Source organism: Kryptolebias marmoratus, linkage group LG10 (genome assembly GCF_001649575.2).
Source record: "Kryptolebias marmoratus isolate JLee-2015 linkage group LG10, ASM164957v2, whole genome shotgun sequence".
NCBI classification, from domain to species: domain Eukaryota; kingdom Metazoa; phylum Chordata; class Actinopteri; order Cyprinodontiformes; family Rivulidae; genus Kryptolebias; species Kryptolebias marmoratus.
Window position 1 is genome coordinate 19967041 of NC_051439.1, and position 17804 is coordinate 19984844.

General features: G+C 38.5%; 4 protein-coding genes across 5 annotated transcripts in view; all 4 read left to right on the top strand.

The window, feature by feature from the left end:
• Positions 1-2239, top strand: part of LOC108241772 (alcohol dehydrogenase 1-like) — a 6482-nt gene extending 4243 nt beyond the window's left edge. Inside the window, exon 9 of one of the 2 annotated variants that reach the window (XM_037977967.1) lies at positions 2194-2239. In XM_037977967.1, the coding sequence (XP_037833895.1) occupies positions 2194-2233 (40 nt within the window). In that variant the 3' untranslated portion in view covers positions 2234-2239. Of the gene's footprint in view, positions 1-208; positions 429-2193 lie in introns of those variants that run through there. The other variant, XM_017426186.3, reaches the window with a different exon arrangement.
• LOC108241773 (alcohol dehydrogenase 1-like) lies at positions 2194-6640 on the top strand. The gene is made up of 9 exons (XM_017426187.3): positions 2194-2272; positions 3332-3433; positions 3881-4022; positions 4139-4223; positions 4372-4585; positions 4679-4939; positions 5021-5153; positions 6187-6325; positions 6417-6640. The coding sequence occupies exons 1-9, from the start codon at positions 2255-2257 to the stop codon at positions 6448-6450; spliced, it is 1128 nt and encodes a 375-aa protein (XP_017281676.1). The 5' UTR covers positions 2194-2254; the 3' UTR covers positions 6451-6640.
• Positions 6641-8077: 1437 nt separating this feature from the next.
• Positions 8078-12571, top strand: LOC108241777 (alcohol dehydrogenase 1-like). The gene is made up of 9 exons (XM_017426192.3): positions 8078-8200; positions 9699-9800; positions 10011-10152; positions 10421-10508; positions 10642-10861; positions 11618-11878; positions 11953-12085; positions 12181-12319; positions 12409-12571. The coding sequence occupies exons 1-9, from the start codon at positions 8183-8185 to the stop codon at positions 12440-12442; spliced, it is 1137 nt and encodes a 378-aa protein (XP_017281681.1). The 5' UTR covers positions 8078-8182; the 3' UTR covers positions 12443-12571.
• Positions 12572-13161: 590 nt separating this feature from the next.
• LOC108241776 (alcohol dehydrogenase 1) lies at positions 13162-17802 on the top strand. Its single transcript, XM_017426191.3, has 9 exons — positions 13162-13315; positions 15308-15409; positions 15607-15748; positions 16014-16101; positions 16177-16396; positions 16827-17087; positions 17165-17297; positions 17384-17522; positions 17605-17802. The coding sequence occupies exons 1-9, from the start codon at positions 13298-13300 to the stop codon at positions 17636-17638; spliced, it is 1137 nt and encodes a 378-aa protein (XP_017281680.1). The 5' UTR covers positions 13162-13297; the 3' UTR covers positions 17639-17802.
• The last annotated feature ends 2 nt before the right edge of the window (positions 17803-17804 follow it).

Genomic DNA, 17804 nt, shown 5'->3' on the forward strand with positions numbered 1-17804 from the left:
TGAATTGAGAAAGCTCCTCGGATGAGAAGCGAAACGTCTTTAACTACAGAATAGAAGTCCAGTTGTTTTTGTTTTTTAACTTTTTTTGAATTTACCATGGCCTGGATGACTGAGAATCTACACCAGCATACATTGTTCATAATTTCCTAAACTATAAAAATGAAAGAATCAATCAGATTAAAGACTTTTTTTGTTTTTCGTTCCACAGCATCCGAACAGTCCTGAGTGTTTCTCCACAATAAGTCAAGAAACTAAAATCCTTTCAGGCACTTGGAAGGGGAATGTGCAAATTATACTCAATAGATCCTCATTATACACAAGATTTTGAACAACCAGCAGCGATCGGGAGATGTGCACAATCTGAAAATTATATTGGCCAGCCTGAACTGTGTCAGTGCCAGTGGAGCAAAATAAATGATCTCAACAGATGGTGTCGATTTTTATTGTTTTCAAAAAAAAGTCTTTATACATTATATCTGCATTGTACTTTGTGTGAGAAGTATTTTCTGTCAAGAAGCTCAGTTTTATCTGCTTTTTTCTGAACTCTGCAGACAGTATTTAACTTTCCTCCTCCAAGGGCTTCTGTGTTTTTAAAGAAACTTTATTAACACAGTATTCAGTTGACAGTTCAGTTCAAATTTGCCTCCAAATGTGATTTTAGAATAAATTTACAATGATTGCTACAGATTTTAGAGGTTACTGATATTGCAAAAGTCTCTGATTATCCTTATAAACTGAGAATTTTTTTTTTAAAGCGGAGTGTGTCAAAAGATTGGGAGACAAAAAAGGTTATGAGTTACTTTTCCACACTTTTAACCTGGAGTTGTTTTTTCGGCTGCTCCCTTCTTCAGGGGTTGCCACAGCGAGCAATGAAACTCGCATGAAGGAAAATACCAACTGCAGATATATAAGCCCCCGTTCCAAACCAGGTGGGACATTGATTAAAATGTAAAAAAACAGATTGCAATAATTTGCAAATCTCATAAACCAAAATTCCATTCATAGTAGAGCATAAAAAATATATCAAATGTTTAAAAACTTAAGGAAAAATATGTCAGGAAGACATCTCAAAGTTGGGACAGGTCCATGTTTGTCCTCCTCTCCTAACATCAGTCTGTAAACATCTACAACCTGAGGACAGCAGCTGCTGGAGGTTTCTTGTCTGATGGAGGATTCTAGTTGTTCAACAGTCCTGGCTTTTCTTTCCCACGTTTTTTGTTTCTTGATGCACCAAATGTTTCAGTTCTGGACCGCAGGCAGACCAGTGAATCATAGATTATGGGATATAAGCTTTTCAAAGTCTTTTCCGTTGAAGAGCATCATTCAGAAATTGTTCCACTATTGTTAGACGTAGTTTTTCACAGACTGATGAACTTTTGCCCATCGTTAACCTCTAAAATGCTCTGTTTATCCCCAGTCTTCTTACTCAGTTGTTGCTTATTAACCTCATTTGTTGTGAAATTCCTGTCATCTGTTTCTGTTTCACACCACTTACTTTTACAGCCTTTTGTTGCCTCTGTCCCATCTGTTCTGATGTGTTTCTGCCATCAAATTTAAAATGTACCTTTCTTTTTTTCTAAAATTCATAAAACTTCTTAAACATTGAATGAAAGAAGGGTTTGTGAGATTAGCTAATCAGTGCATTCTGTTTTTATTTACATTTTATATAAAGTAATAGCTTTTTAGTAATTGGTGTTATAAACATCGTTATATTGTTAAATAAGCTTTATAATTTTTTTGGCTAAAGATTTTTTTTCAAACCTAGAATTGCTGCAAAGATTAAATGTAGTGTTTAACTTGTTTGTATTTTAAACTCTTTTCTCAGTAATGGCATTAAAGAAAAATCTTAAATCCTTGCATTAATCCCTTTGTAGGAACAAGTAAACGTCAATTTAATCTAATTGCATCAAATGTTGAGACATCTTCTTTGGGAATTTATAATAAGCTCTTTTTTGCCATGTAAACTGTTATAAAGATAAAACTAAGACATCTTGTAATAAAACAAATCAACTAGAGAATAATCTTCTGTTTATGGTTATCCTGATGGCCTAAAATGTTTTACTAAGTTTACTTGTGTCTCAGCTTAGGAAAAATCTAACAGAAAAGGACCTAACTTCAGTTGATGTACGAGGTTAAAGTCCTGAGTGTCCAGTTAAATAGGCTCCAACTTGTTTGCTCTTTCCCACTCTTCAGTCCTGCTCCTGCACTCCGTTTTAACTCGTCCAGACTGTGAATACATCTCTTTGCTGCTAAAATGGCCACAGCTGGGAAGGTAAGAAAGATTTCACATGGCTACACATTTCGTCTTGCCTCAAACTTGTGCAGAAGTCATATTTAAAACAGGTTTCATTTTAATGTGTAAAAAGTTGGATATAAAGAGTAAATACAATGTTAGATTCCCTAGTTATGTATTTGTTCCTATTGTTTCTAAAAAAAACTTGTTTTCTCTTAGTTACATGACTTGAAAATTATTTTTAGTTAAATAGTTGATATGGTCAATAACATCAAAGTCGGAAAGTCAACAGGAAAAAAATGGAAAAGTCAATGTATAATGAGCAGTTATCCAAACGCAGACAACTAACTTTGACCGTTAAAGAGAATACTGCAGCAGTAAATCCTGTTTACCTCGTCATACATGAACTTTAAACAGCTGCTTATGTAAGAGGCCTGTGATTAGATAATCAACGTGATATTAGTACAGTATCAGTCTGTACAAATGTAAGCATGGAGTTTTGTTTTATGTGAGTTAGATGAGGAGCACAGGATAACTTTTAATCTTGAATTATCAGAGAGAATAAAAAGTTCTGGCTCATGCAGAATGCTGCCTTTTCTCTAAATGTTAGAAGCTGACAAAAGATTGTTTTTTTTCCAACTTTTTCTTGCTTTTGGACCAAGAAGAGCTGCTTGAAGTAATCCTTTATTTTCAAAAAATAATAAACCAACATTATGCTGCTTTTCTTTTTTGTTTTCTTGCTTTTATAGCCCCACCAAGATCTATGAGTGTATTTCCAGTAGATGCAGCAAAGGTTTACAATCATTACTGTATTTGCAGTCCCTACAGGAAAAGGAAAACATCATTTTCTGTCTTAAGAAAAAGAAGAAGATCTAGAATGTACTAATGCATGATTAGAATTATAAGGGTTTTATCAAAATAGCAAAAATTAGCATATGAATCCTTGCAATTCTCATAAAATGTGCTTTATAGTAACAAATCCACTGGTTTGACAGTTGAGACAATAACAATCTTATTCACCACCCAAATATCTCTGCAATGGAACTGCAAGTAATGATTCAGACTGCTGGGGGATTTTACTTTATCGTTCCATTTCAGGTCATCAAATGTAAGGCAGCAATCGCCTGGGAGCCCAACAAGCCTCTGGTGATTGAAGAGGTTGAGGTGGATCCTCCTCAGGAGAAGGAGGTCCGAATCAAGGTGAGAAGAAATGACCAGAAAACTGTAACTTTGAAAATATGTGTTAAATTGGAGTTGGGTATGGTTGATGTATGCAGCACTTACTACCTTCTAAAAAAAGAAGTAATAATCAAATTGCATCAGTATTGTTATTGGTAGATTGTTCATCATGAAGATTGGGCCCTGTCTTTGTCCTTCAGAGTGACAGAGCAGCAAAGTCAAAAGAGAAACTTTGAAAGACCTTCAGGAAATCTAAAGATTGGAAGAAAGTCTGGCTGCTTGGAACAAAAATGTAAAGAAATTAGAGTTGGTTAAACACAAGATGGATGTGAATTTCAAGATAATGCCTGCGAAGTTCAGGTTCAAAACCCTTTAAAACCATCAAGGTTGACTGCTCAAATTAAGGGAAAGTGTAAATATCTGTATTTGTAAAAGAGCATTTTTTTGTGTTTGTTGTTTTCTGTGCAGGTGGTGGCATCAGGTCTGTGCCAGTCAGACCTGTACTTCCTGTTGAAAGATATGAACAAACACCTCTTCCCGTTGATTCTTGGCCACGAAGCAGCTGGTATAGTGGAAAGTGTTGGCAAAGAGGTCACCGAGTTTCAGCCAGGTCAGTCAAACCAGAAAAACCCAACAGTTTCATCTGTCTAAACTCTGAATTTGTCACTTGTGTAGTGGTTTTTAAGCTTGTAAAGAAATATTTGTTATTTTGTGGCTTTTTTTTAGGAGACAAGGTTATTCCCCTCTTCATTTCGCAGTGTCGAGAATGTCGGTTCTGTAAGAATCCTAAGACCAACCTATGTGAAAAAGGGTAAATCAATAATTGTTTTATTCCATTTTTTTAAATTTCAATCAACCAAAATCCATCTGTTAGTTTCTACACCTGTTTGATGGTATATTGAAACTATAATCACCTTTTCAGCTCCCATTCAGAGTGAGTAAAATACTTCTTCTTTCAGCTCTGTTGGTGAACATGACAACATTGCAAACTCCAGGATTACCTGTAAGGGGAAGAAGGTGCGGCAGTTTATGGGCACCAGCACTTTCTCCGAGTACACTGTAGTGAACCAGATTGCTGTAGCAAAGATCGACCCTGCTGCTCCTCTGGAGAAAGTTTGTCTCATTGGTTGTGGGATCTCCACAGGGTTTGGAGCAGCAGTTAATGTTGCCAAGGTGGGAAACATGTAACCCTCACTGCTGCAAAATAAAACAAACTGCTGCTGTTTTACCTCAGCTCCAAGCTGACTGGACCTTCTTTGTGTTTAGGTTGAACCCGGCTCCACCTGTGCCGTGTTCGGTCTGGGAGCTATAGGTTTGGCTGCAGTCATGGGCTGCAAAGCTGCAGGAGCCAAAAGGATCATTGCTGTTGACATCAATCCAGATAAAGCTGAAAAGGCCAAAGTGTTAGGTGCGACTGATTTTGTGAACTCCAAGGATCACGACAAACCCATCAGCCAGGTGCTAACTGAGATGACCACCGGGGGAGTGGACTACTCCCTGGAATGTGTTGGGAATGTGGAAGTTATGGTAAGTTTTCATGTTTAAGATTCATGCCTTAAAACTGAACAAACACCTTTGACTTTGGGCTTCTTTTTTTTTCTTTTTTAGCGCAGTGCCTTGGAGTGTTGTGCACCAGGCTGGGGCGTCAGCGTGATTGTTGGCTACACCAACTTGCACGACATTACGGCTCGACCCATTCAGCTTATGACTGGACGAACATGGAAGGGCACCCTATTTGGAGGTGAAATGAGGGCCTACTAAACTCAGAAATATTAGCATCAATTCAATTTGGTATGGTTTCTATTACATTTTAGATACTTCCAGACCACAGGGATCCTATAACTATTTGATAAATTTGTTGGTTTGGGTTTTTTATTCTTTCAAACTGATAGCACTGTGAATGGTGAAGGTCCTTACAGCTACATTTATTTGATCCTTTAGTACTTCTGGCTCAAAGCAGGTTTTTTCTTGTCTAAATAGGGAATCTCAAGCAATTTAGAGGATGTAAATGGTCCATACATAAACATGCATTGACTTACCAAGCAAACTAAATACCCTGTCAGCATTTGAACTATTTAAAGCAGAAGCTACTGAACGTCTGGTGTCGTCTGCTCTGACAGACTCTTCTTTGTGTAGACATAGTAGGCGGATCTGTTGTGTGAGTCTTGGCTCCTGTAATTCCTCCTTCTGAATGCTTGTAGCACTCTTTCGAACATTAATTCAAAATTATACCAAAGACCACAGCTCCAACTCTGGAGACCTCCTGTGTTGTGAAGTGATGAGGCTGCAAACTGTTGGACAAATGTTGCACAAACAGCATGTCCTACTGCAGCAAAAGCAAACATGTATAACTATAACCATATTACTATTCTGTAGTTGAACTAATAATCTTTATAACCCTCAAAGATTGCTTAGAGCTCTTTGATCCTAAGCTCATAATGTCCTTCAGAAGATGGAGTCATCTCTACTTGAACAAGTTTTTGTTTAGCAGAAGATTTTTGTTCTTTAGACTGTACCAGCTAAATTGTTTTAGTTTTAGATTCATACAGTGGTTACCTCATTTTAGGATGGTAACGCATCATCAGATTGTGTTAAAAAAGAGTTAACTGAGTAGTTGGAATCAGATGGTCAAAACTACCAAGAACTCACGTTGATAACTGCTTCAGCAGAGTCACAAAATCATCTAAGAAATCCTAATAATCTGCAATAATTCAGCCACTTCTTAATGCTTTTATGAGCTGTATTTGATGCTTTTACTGTTTTTGTGGCTTCAGGGTTTAAGGGTAAGGATGGTGTTCCTAAAATGGTTAAAAACTACCTGGACAAGAAGGTGAAGCTGGACGAGTTCATCACTCACAACATGGCTTTGGACCAAGTCAATGATGCGATTGAGCTGTTGAAGCAAGGCAAATGGTATCTTTTCTAAACCTGCTACACTGTTCATAATTTCCTGTAAAAAAAAAATCAGCTTTACAAATCATTTCGTTGTTTTTCTCCTCCACAGCATCCGGACAGTCCTGAGTGTTTCTCCACAATGAGCCAAAATGATCAAATCTTTTCAGACAAATCAGAAGATTTTTCAAATCATGCTCAATATTCACTGAATTTTGATTTTCTAAAAATATTTAGAAAGACATGTAGAAATGTTGATTGTCGTAATTGTACAAAAAAAAATCACATGCAAAAATTTAAAATATACTTGAAACAAAAATAAATGATCTCAATAAAGAAATGTGTGTTTTGCTGTTTTGTACATAAATTCTTTAAGACTGGACTTTAAAAAGAGTGAATTCTGCAATTAATTGTGTGTTTTAATATTTTAAAGCAGATAACTTTGGTTACATCTGTGTTTTTTTATTTATAATTTTATGACACATCTGTAGACGTATGTTTGTTCCTGCAGCTCAACCACTTTTTAAAACTTCGCTGAGACAATACTGCAACTGTCATTCAGTTTCTTATTCTGACTGTTTATACCCCTGCCATATAAAAGGTGTCTGAAAATCTAAAAGTGATATTAAAAGTGACAACATCAAACAAGAGATTTCTATATTTATGCTCTACCTTCTCACTGGTAAGAAAAAAATAATAGTTTGAAAGGGACTGTCTTTTATAAATGGAAATATATTTTTAAATAAGGCATTTTTTTATTTGAGGATACAGTAATCAGCACCTTTATTGGCAGGTGGAATAAGGAGGGTAGGTATTATTATTATTATTATTATTCTCACCTGCTGTCTTTTGGCAGCTGTTGGATTTTAATGAAGTTCTTAAAATGTAATTAATTGTTGCTACAACTGATTAACTTGTTGGGTCGGTTCAGTTCAACATGGCCACCACAGATAGGCAACCTGAACACTCACTTAGCTGAACATATATAGAGCTCAGATTTGGTGTGGTAGTAGCTGAGAGTCATCCTCAGTACTACTTATCCCATGACAGTTTTGTCTATAACTTTGCCATTAAGTGTTGGAGTTCAATGAAACATTTAAAAAATAACCTTTTGATCTACATCTACAACTGATAAATGTTTGAAGTCAACCCAGTTAAGCATGACTGCAACAACCAACTGAATGATTATAACTCAATTAATTGTGACGTTCAGTGAGCTCAAATTGAACGTGGTGGTACATGAGACCACCCTTAATGGTTATTCTCCATTTTCCATTTCTAAACAGGAGATGATTTCAGTTTAAAACTCCAGCATGAAAGGTGGCAGGTTATATATATTCCTTTAAGGAATGTTAGGCCTTTAATTGTGTTTTGCTGCCAGACAGGGCTTGTTTCATTTTACTATTAAAGTTGTAATTACCCACTCAGCTCCTCTGCCTTGGAGTCTGTATTTTGGGTCCTCGCCTCTTCGCGCTCAACAGCCTCATTTTGGAAATGAAAATTGCTACCATTTCCAAATAGCTCTGCAGATTTAAGGCTTATTGCAATAGAAATAGCTGCATTATCAGGATTTTTTTTTTTGCTTTTGCTACTAACAAAATACTCCACTATTATGAATCTCTGAGACACAGAAACAGATTTGAAATGTTTTAACTGTGCATGAGGCAACAATGAGACTCTTTAAGTGGTGGTTTCATAATCAAAATCATGTATTCTTTAAAAAAAGAGCTACAAGTGAGAACCACCTCAGGATAAAGTCCATGCCCGTTTCAGGGTTTGTTCATGAAAGTGGACTTTGTTTCCTCTTTGCTTGATTACTGCTGAAGGCTTCACTTCCAGACTCCTCTCTAGGTTGGGAGCAAGTATTTAACAGTAAAAATGGCAACAGCTGGAAAGGTAAGAACAATTACACATCTGTGCACTTGTTTTGCGTCTGTATTTGTGTGGCGCTGTACACTGATTAGCGGTAAGTGGAACTGTTCGTTTTCCTGCAGTGAAATAGTCACACAACAGCTTCAGGTTGAAAGCTGTTTTTCTGTCACTGACTCGCTGTGCCTACCTTTCACTTTTCCCCTCGATACTTTATATTTTCATCTGACACACAGTCTAAATGTACCCTGCATGTTATCCCTAAACTGTTGCTTGTTATAATAGGTAAGGAAAGTCTAATATAATTGTGTAAGTCCATGCTAAACTGATTGGTTTAAAAATCTGAAACAAATGACGTTTTTAGTGGTTTTGTTGCAGCAATAAAATTCATGTTCCCAAAAGGTGAACTTCACACTATTGCTTCATAAGGTTTTCCCTTTACACAGGCCTGTTGGAAGCAATAAAACTTCTTGTATTTAAATACCCTAGGCCTGCATATTTTATCAATGTTATTATTATTATTATGATTATTATTATTATTATTATGGATCAGTTTTACCAATTACAAAACTTCTCATCATTGATGTAGTCTAGCATTTCCCAACACTTGTCTTCAAAGCACATATATATATATATATATATATATATATATATATATATATATATATATATTTTACACACACACATGCACTTCCTCCGAATGTTATCGAGTTCTTCAGAAGCCTGTTAATTACCCATTAAATGAAATGAGCTGTGTTACAGCAGGGCAACATTTCAAACTGTGCTGTGTCTCAATGACCAGGGTTGGGAAACACTGGTCTAGTCTGTCCTTTTTTTGTGCTTTCAATACTATTTTTTATTAAGGTTAATAAAACTTCTGATGTCATCGGTTTCTTTCATCACCTTTCTTTACACTGTCAATATCCTTTCAGTGTTTTTCATTAGAATGTGTGAATGGAGCAAAAAACAATAGTAAGAGTATTGCAGACTGGGACCATGGTTTATAACTGGATGGCAGGATGTAGGAAGAGATGGATCAACAACTGGAGGCTTTGTCCACAGTAATGGAGGCTCTGGTCTTCTGTGGGGAAGAAAGAGCTTAGTCAAAAGGCAAAGCTCTAAATTTAATATGCTCCAACCCTCACCTATGGTCATGAAATACTTAGATCATGACCGAAAGAACGAGATCTGTGAATAAAAGCAGCTGAAATGAGCTTCCTCTGTCGAGTGGCTGTGGGTTAGCCTTGGAGCTAACATGAGGAGTGCCATCAATGGAGGGTAGCTCTGAATGGAGCGGCTGTTCTTCGGCGTTGAAATGAGTCACACTGATCAGAAAGCCTCATTAAAACGGTTATTAGAAAGAAAATTCATTTGTGAGGTGATTTTATTTCATTTTTAGAGGTTAATTAAAGCACTTAAAGAATGAGTCATTGCACAGTTTTGATATACCATTGACTAAGAACAGTGACAATTGCAATGTCATAAGAATTTTTTTTTTTTTGTGGCGGGGTTCACTTCTCTTTAGGTCATTCAATGTAAGGCAGCAGTGGCCTGGGAGCCCAACAAGCCTCTGGTGATTGAAGAGATTGAAGTGGCCCCACCTCAGGCTGACGAGGTCCGAATTAAGGTGAGAAAAGTCGAAATCCACAATCTACTGCTGGGCATGCATTTTACTCACAGTATCTTTTTTTTGGGGGGGGGCGAAAAGATAAAAAACAACAAAAAAACTTGTTTATTGCATCCTAAAACAAAAATATCCCTGAAACAAATAAAGAATATTTGAAATGTGAGAGTGATCAACAGTGGTTTAATTCCCTGGTTGCCGTCTTTCTCACAGATTGTAGCGACAGCGGTGTGCCACACTGACCTTTACCACCTTTTTGAAGGTATGCCTAAGGACGGCTTTCCAGCAGTCCTCGGCCACGAGGCTGCTGGCATCGTGGAGAGTGTCGGACCTGAAGTCACTGAATTTCAGCCAGGTTTGTTCCAAACTCTTCCGCAAAGAAAACGCACCAAACGTTCAAACGATAATCATGACTTAAATTTCCTAAATAAGGGTGATATGTTTGCTACATCACTGGAATTTAGTTGAACACAATTAGTTAAATTATTGTTTTTTACAACAACATGCCTGTTCATCAGTAGTAGTTTAGTAGTGGTCCACAGTCTGACTGATTTATATCTGCATTATTTGGACCATAGTAAAGTTGTTTAAAAGGTCTCTTTTTTTGTTATTTTGTTTTTAAGGAGACAAGGTGATTCCTCTTTTCCTCGCCCAGTGTAAAGAATGTCGCTTCTGTAAGAGTCCAAAGACCAACCAGTGTGAATTAGCATGGTGAGCCATCATTTGTCATACCCTTCATTTTTCTTCAATCTGAACTTTTTTATTAGTTTTATTTCTCATTTTAAATAAACTAATAGGTTTCCTGATAGAACAAGTCAAATTGTCAGTATTTACATTTGACCAGGACGAGGATTCGACAGGGAGCGATGGTAGGAAAGGAATCCAGGTTCACCTGTAAGGGGAAGAAGGTGCTGCAGTTTGCTGGAACCAGTACCTTCTCCGAGTACATCGTGATTCATCAGATTGCTGTGGCCAAGATCGACCCTGCTGCTCCTCTGGACAAAGTCTGTCTCATCGGCTGTGGGATCTGCACCGGCTACGGGGCAGCAGTGAATACTGCAAAGGTTTGTATTAAAGACTAATGGGGAAATAATACAAAGTGTGTGTTTTTATTAGGTTATTTTAGTGCAGGTGAAAATTTCTCCAATCTATCAATACATATTGTAGTCTTACAGCTGATGGTGTATTTCAACCTAACAACCAAACCTATAGTTGGGAGAAATTATCCACAAAATTGTTGGACAAGAATGTGACAGGACATGCATGAGGACAGGGATACAACAAACCTCATGCAGCATTTTACAAGTCTCATACCATAAAAGTCTTTTTTTAGTCTGAAAAGAAACACTTGGAGTCACAAAAGGCTCTACGGATCTTTATGAATTCAAAATGAGGAATTGGGGACAAAAAAACACAGATAACCTACAAGCTTGTCACTTTGATTTTTGTAACTTATTATTCTCTGCATGAGTAGCGCCTAAAACAGGAAGACCAGTAGTCCAGAGTCTGCTGGCAGGCTTGTTCCTACAGGGATTTGCACAATGGAACAAAACCCAAAAAGCTGCAATTGTTGCAAATGGTTTATATTTATCAAAAATAAAGTAGACACAAAAAAACTGTCTGGTTAAGATTATATATAAATAAGGTTCTTCCTGTACAACATTCAATGCTATATCTGCTGTGCAGCAGTATTATGGGTAGCTCTGCCTACTGTTTAGGAAAACTGCAGTGAGGTTAGCATGTCTGAAGCAAAAAACAAAACTGTATTTTTGTTATGTTGTCAAATTGTCTGGAGTAATTCTGAGACTCTTCTGCTTTAGGTTGAACCCGGCTCCACCTGTGCCGTGTTCGGTCTGGGAGCTGTAGGCTTGGCTGCAGTCATGGGCTGCAAAGCTGCAGGAGCCAAAAGGATCATTGCTGTTGACCTCAATCCAGATAAAGCTGAAAAGGCCAAAGTGCTCGGTGCGACCGACTTCGTGAACCCCAAAGATCACAACAAACCCATCCATGAGGTGCTGGCTGGGATGACCAATGGTGGAGTGGACTACTCTGTGGAATGTGTTGGGAATGTGGAAGTTATGGTGAGGAGATTGAACGGCTTTTTGCACACATTTAAGAACTGAACCAAGTCCACTGACGTTGTTTCTCCACACAGCGCAGTGCCTTGGAGTCTTGTTTGCCAGCTTGGGGCGTCAGTGTGATTGTTGGATGGACAGAGATGTTTGACATTAAAATCCGACCACCTCACCTCATCTCTGGACGCACATGGAAGGGCTCCATGTTTGGAGGTGACACAAACATGGCAATAACCCTTTACTTTACTGAAGTTTCTGCAGTTCAGTTGTCTTACTTTATACTCTTTTGTTTGGATTTTGTCTCTCAGGATTTAAGGGTAAAGATGGTGTTTCTGAGATGGTTAAAGCCTACCTGGATAAGAAGCTGCAGCTGGAGGAGTTCATCACTCACAACATGACGTTGGACCAGATCAATGATGCGATTGAGCTGATGAAGCAAGGCAAATGGTATCATATTCTTGTCCTATTCATAAATCAATGGGTGCATTTTAAATAGATGGAACTCTGCTAATTTCCTTCTTTCTTTTGTTCTGCAGCGTCCGGGTTGTCATGAGTGTCTCACCGGAGTAAGGCCAGAAAACACCACAGTGGTTTCAAGATTTACCACTGCATTATGCAAAGAATAATGTCAAAGATCAAGAATCTGTAGTGTGTGTAAACTGATGTGTTTATCGAATAAAATTAGTCCTTTCAGCAGAATGTTTCATAGCATCTTTGTTTCCAGGTTTTATTGAGTTTTATGTCCACAGCATTGTCTGCACTTAATGTAATATTAAATTGTGTCTGCAGTGTCAGTCAGTCTGGTTTACACGGACCAGGCTGATTATATCTGTGTTTAACTTAGTGGGTGTTCAGTTTCTGTGCTTTTAGCTCTTTATTGCCAGAACTTCTCTCTTTGAGGATCAGTGGCAATTACTAAGTCACCCGCTCAGCTCCTGTCTTGGAGTTTGCAGTTTGGGCACTCAGTTCTCCCCACACGACAGCTTTATATTGGAGATGGAAATTGCTACGGTTTCTAAACAGTTCTGCAGATTTAGGACTTTTTTTTCGACAGAAATAGCTGCATTTTCAGGACTTTGCTTATGCTTCTGACAAAATGCAATCCTTTATCGCTGAGGCAGAGAAAAAACATTGTGCAGAAACAACAAGACTTTTTTTCACAGTTGGTTTTGTAATCAAAACCATGTGTTTTTCTAAAGTCAGATGTACTACACTGGCTTTTTTTCCCAGTTTACTTTGGCCCCTCATATGTTGTAGATTTGCAATTTAGAAGTTTTGGGAACTGCTAACAGCCCGAGGTGAAATTCCACGCCCATATCAGTAGTTGTGTAACAGAGGGGCATTTTTTGCTTTTCTTTTTCCTGTTTTGCTGCAGAAGGCTTCACTTCTTTACTCCTCTCTGCGATCAAGTATTTTAGAGTAAAAATGGCCACAGCTGGAAAGGTAAGAGCAATTACACATCTCTGCACTCATTTAGCCACAAACATTTGGCCCTGCCTGAAGTAAAAGATTGCATTTGTGCAGAATTTAACTAACACAAGTTTCAGAATTGAAAGAAATCAGTGTCTGTTGTCCTGGAGTGAAATGGTTGCACAACAGCTGTAGGTTGGAAGCTGTTTTTCTGTCACTGACTCACTGTTGCCCCACCACCTCCACTTTTTGCTTCAGTACTTCGTACTTTCATCTGGCACACAGTTTAAATGCATCCTGCATGTTTTCTGTAAACTGTTTGTAATATTAGGGAAGTCTTGTATAACTGTGCAAAGCCATGCTAAACTGTTTAGTTTAAACAATTTGAAACAAATTACCTCAGTGGTTCTACTGCAATAAATTATTGCAGCAATAAAACTTGTGTTTCCCAAAAGATGAACTCTACATTATTGTTTCATGAGGCTCTTCCTCTACACAGGCCTATTAAAGCAATAACTCTTCCAACTGGTATTAAAATATCTTAAGCCTAGATATTTTAATCACTGTTATTGTTATTAGGTATCAGTGTTTTTTTAAGCAATTAATAACGTCTCAGAATCAGAACCCACCACTCTGCACATTTCAGACATGTCCTGCTCCAACACCTGATTCAGATGATTAAATTAGCTCTTCAGCTTGTTCTCAAGCCCTGCAGAAGCCTGTTAACTATCAATTAACTTAAATCAGCTGTGTTAAAGGAGAAACATGTTAAAAACAAAGTGAAGTATGTTTTACAACTAGGGTTGGGTAATACTGGTTCTATCTATCTTTTTGTTTTCATAATTTTGTGGTATGACTAATAAAACTTGTTGTTGCTGGTTTCTTTTACCACTTGTTTTTTTTACATTATCAACATCCTTTCAGTATTTTTGTTGGAAGGTGTGGATGGAGGAAAAAAAATATCCAAAGGAATGAATGTCTGAGGGTGTGGTTGCCAACTGGAAAACAACCCCCAGTCGCTGGATTGGGTCTTTGCCTGACGAGGAATAATTTGAGTATCTGGAAGTATTGTTGACAAGTAATGGCAGGGTGTAGTGAGAGATGGATCAAGGCTTTGTCTACAGTAGGGGTTGCCAATCCTGGTCCTGGAGGGCCACTATCCTGCAGGTTTTTCTTGTTCCACTGCTCCAACACACCTAATTCAGTGGTTAAATGACCTCTTCTTGTTCTGCAGAAGCCTGGTAATCACCCACTGAATCAAATCAGGTGTGTTGGAGCAGAGAAACAAGTAAAACATGCAGGATAGTGGCCCTCCAGGACCAGGATTGGCAACCCCTAGACTCTACAGTAATGAGGGTATTGCTCTGGTCTATTGTAGTGAAGAAGGAGCTGAGCTGAAAGGCAAAGCTCTCAACTTACTGGTTCATCTCCACTCCAGTCCTCACTGATGGTCATGAGATTTATATCATGACAGAACAAACTCCTGGATACAAGTGGCTAAAATGAGCTTCATCTGTAGGGTAGCCAGACTCAGCCTTAGAAATGAAGGTTGGGGACCTCTACTTTAGAGGTTTTCAGGTATGTCCCACTTAGAGAAGACCCCAGGGCAAACCCAGAACTCACTGGAGGGATTCTGTATTTTCTCCAAGAAGATGAGAGAGACATTTTCCTCCTGGACCTGTTACCTCCACAACCTGACCACAGATCAGTGGAAGAAAATGGATTTTGAAAGTAATTCCCAATAATTCTGTTGATGGTACATTTGCATACAACACTTTTTTGTGCTTGTTGAAAATGCTTGACCAAAATATCAAACATAAAACAACTGAATAACATCAAACCACAAAAAAATGGCTATTGTGATTATAGAATAGTTTAACAAAGAAGCAACATTTCTGTGTTTGTCCTATTGTCTAAAAGAGTGAGTTTTTGATATGCCATTCTCCATAAACTAGCAGATATTGCCCTGTCTTGTGATTTTATTCAGTATTTTTTTTTTGGCGGGTGGGGGTCACTTCTCTGTAGGTCATCAAATGTAAGGCAGCAGTGGCCTGGGAGCCCAACAAGCCTCTGGTGATTGAAGAGGTTGAAGTGGCCCCACCGCAGGCCAACGAGATCCGCTTTAAGGTGAGAAAAGTACACTGGTGCACATGTAATGTTTTCACTGTATTTTTTTAAATAAATAATAAAATAAAACCAGTCTTCTTGCATCCTGATGGACAAATCTCCCTGAAATGGAGGGACAAAATTGTCTTAAGAGTGTTGCTTGGCTTCTCTCCCGAATCCTGACTGGTTTTATTCTCTCATCGCCATCTTTGTCACAGGTTGTAGCGACAGCGGTGTGCCACTCTGACCTGTACCACCTTTTTGAAAGTATGCCTAAGGACGGCTTTCCAGCAGTCCTCGGCCACGAGGCTGCTGGCATTGTGGAGAGTGTCGGACCTGGAGTCACTGAATTTCAGCCAGGTTTGTTCCAAACTGGACGGCAAAGAAAACGCACCAAACGTTCATATTGTAATTATTACCGCTTTTGTAGATAAAGGTGCTCAGTTTGCTACATCAGGGAAATTCAGTTACTTAATCAGTTAAATGTGTTTTTTTACAACAACTGCTGCTTTAGGTTTGCATGAAAACACGTTTGTTTAATTGCATGTATTAAATGGAAACACCATAAAATGTAGAAATTACCAATAAAATAAACCCACCATGCTTTTTTGTTTTTGTTTTTAAGGAGACAAGGTCATCCCGATTTTCCTTTCTCAGTGTAAAGAATGTCGCTTCTGTAAGAGTCCAAAGACCAACCAGTGTGACTTAGCATGGTGAGCCTTCATCTGCAAACTACAAGTTTCTTTTTATTTAAAAAAAAAGAACTAATTAAAGAAAATCTTGACCAGGAAGAGGATTAATCCAGAAGCGCTGGTAGGAGCGGAATCCAGGTTCACCTGTAAGGGGAAGAAGGTGCTGCAGTTTGCTGGAACCAGTACCTTCTCTGAGTACACCGTGATTAATCAGATTGCTGTGGCTAAGATCGACCCTGCTGCTCCTCTGGAGAAAGTCTGTCTCATCGGCTGTGGGATCTGCACCGGCTACGGGGCAGCAGTGAATACTGCAAAGGTTTGTACTAAAGACTAATGGGGAAATAAGACAAAATAAATCTCAAGAAGTCCTTATCTTCAACAAGACAAATGGTAGCTTCAGGAGTCTTGGAGTGACCAACATTTGAATCTGCACCTGAACCTGACAAATCATTTCTTGGAAGACTTGGAAAAAGTGACACTAAGACTTCTCATCCAACCTGGTTGAGTAGCAGAAAGCAAAGTGGTGCCAAGTCATTTTATTAAGTAAACAAAACACTTGAAACAGGCTTGTCTTTCCTTTTGTTATAGTGGAAAACTGCAGATTGATGAGCAGAAATTAACTGAATCTGTTTTAAGACTTCTGTTGGTACCATATAAATTTAAAATGACAGTCACCAGTAATGGGAGGCATAACATTTTCACATTTAATTTTTGTCTGGAGTAATTCTGAGACTCTTCTGCTTTAGGTTGAACCCGGCTCCACCTGTGCCGTGTTCGGTCTGGGAGCTGTAGGCTTGGCTGCAGTCATGGGCTGCAAAGCTGCAGGAGCCAAAAGGATCATTGCTGTTGACCTCAATCCAGATAAAGCTGAAAAGGCCAAAGTGCTCGGTGCGACCGACTTCGTGAACCCCAAAGATCACAACAAACCCATCCATGAGGTGCTGGCTGGGATGACCAATGGTGGAGTGGACTACTCTGTGGAATGTGTTGGGAATGTGGAAGTTATGGTGAGGAGATTGAACAGCTTTTTGCACACATTTAAGAACTGAACCAAGTCCACTGACTTTGTTGTTTCCCCACACAGCGCAGTGCCTTTGAGTCCTGTATGCCAGCTTGGGGCGTCAGTGTGATTGTTGGATGGACAGAGTTGAATGACGTCGCTATCCGACCCACTCACCTGATCTCTGGACGCACATGGAAGGGCTCCTTGTTTGGAGGTGACAAAAATATGACAATAATGTTTCACTTTATTAAGTTTCTACAGTTCAGTTGTCCTACTTTATATTCGAATTTTGTCTCCCAGGATTTAAGAGCAAAGATGGTGTTACGAAGATGGTTAAAGCCTACCTGGATAAGAAGCTGCAGCTGGACGAGTTCATCACTCACAACATGACGTTGGACCAAGTCAATGATGCGATTGAGCTGATGAAGCACAGCAAATGGTATCATTTTCTTGTCTTATTCATATATTAATGGGTGCATTTTAAGAACTCTGCTAATTTTTTTTCTTTCTTTCCCCCACAGCATCCGGGTTGTCATGAGTGATTCACCACAATAAGACCGAAAGACACTACATTTATTAAAAGATTCATCACTACATTGTGCATCGAATAATTTGGAGCATTTACTCTGTTGATAATGTGCAGATGGTGATTACAAGAATCTGTAGTGTGTGTATAAGCCAAAACTGATGTTTATGGAATAAAATTAATCATCTAAGCAGA

Excerpts from the sequence above, each read along its gene's own strand:
- LOC108241773 (XM_017426187.3), top strand. Across the intron at positions 3,434-3,880 it reads AGAAGGAGGTCCGAATCAAG|GTGGTGGCATCAGGTCTGTG; the intron begins GTGAGAAGAAAT and ends TTTTCTGTGCAG. Across the intron at positions 4,023-4,138 it reads GGTCACCGAGTTTCAGCCAG|GAGACAAGGTTATTCCCCTC; the intron begins GTCAGTCAAACC and ends GCTTTTTTTTAG.
- LOC108241777 (XM_017426192.3), top strand. Across the intron at positions 10,153-10,420 it reads AGTCACTGAATTTCAGCCAG|GAGACAAGGTGATTCCTCTT; the intron begins GTTTGTTCCAAA and ends TTTGTTTTTAAG. Across the intron at positions 10,862-11,617 it reads CAGCAGTGAATACTGCAAAG|GTTGAACCCGGCTCCACCTG; the intron begins GTTTGTATTAAA and ends CTTCTGCTTTAG.
- LOC108241776 (XM_017426191.3), top strand. Across the intron at positions 15,410-15,606 it reads CCAACGAGATCCGCTTTAAG|GTTGTAGCGACAGCGGTGTG; the intron begins GTGAGAAAAGTA and ends TCTTTGTCACAG. Across the intron at positions 15,749-16,013 it reads AGTCACTGAATTTCAGCCAG|GAGACAAGGTCATCCCGATT; the intron begins GTTTGTTCCAAA and ends TTTGTTTTTAAG.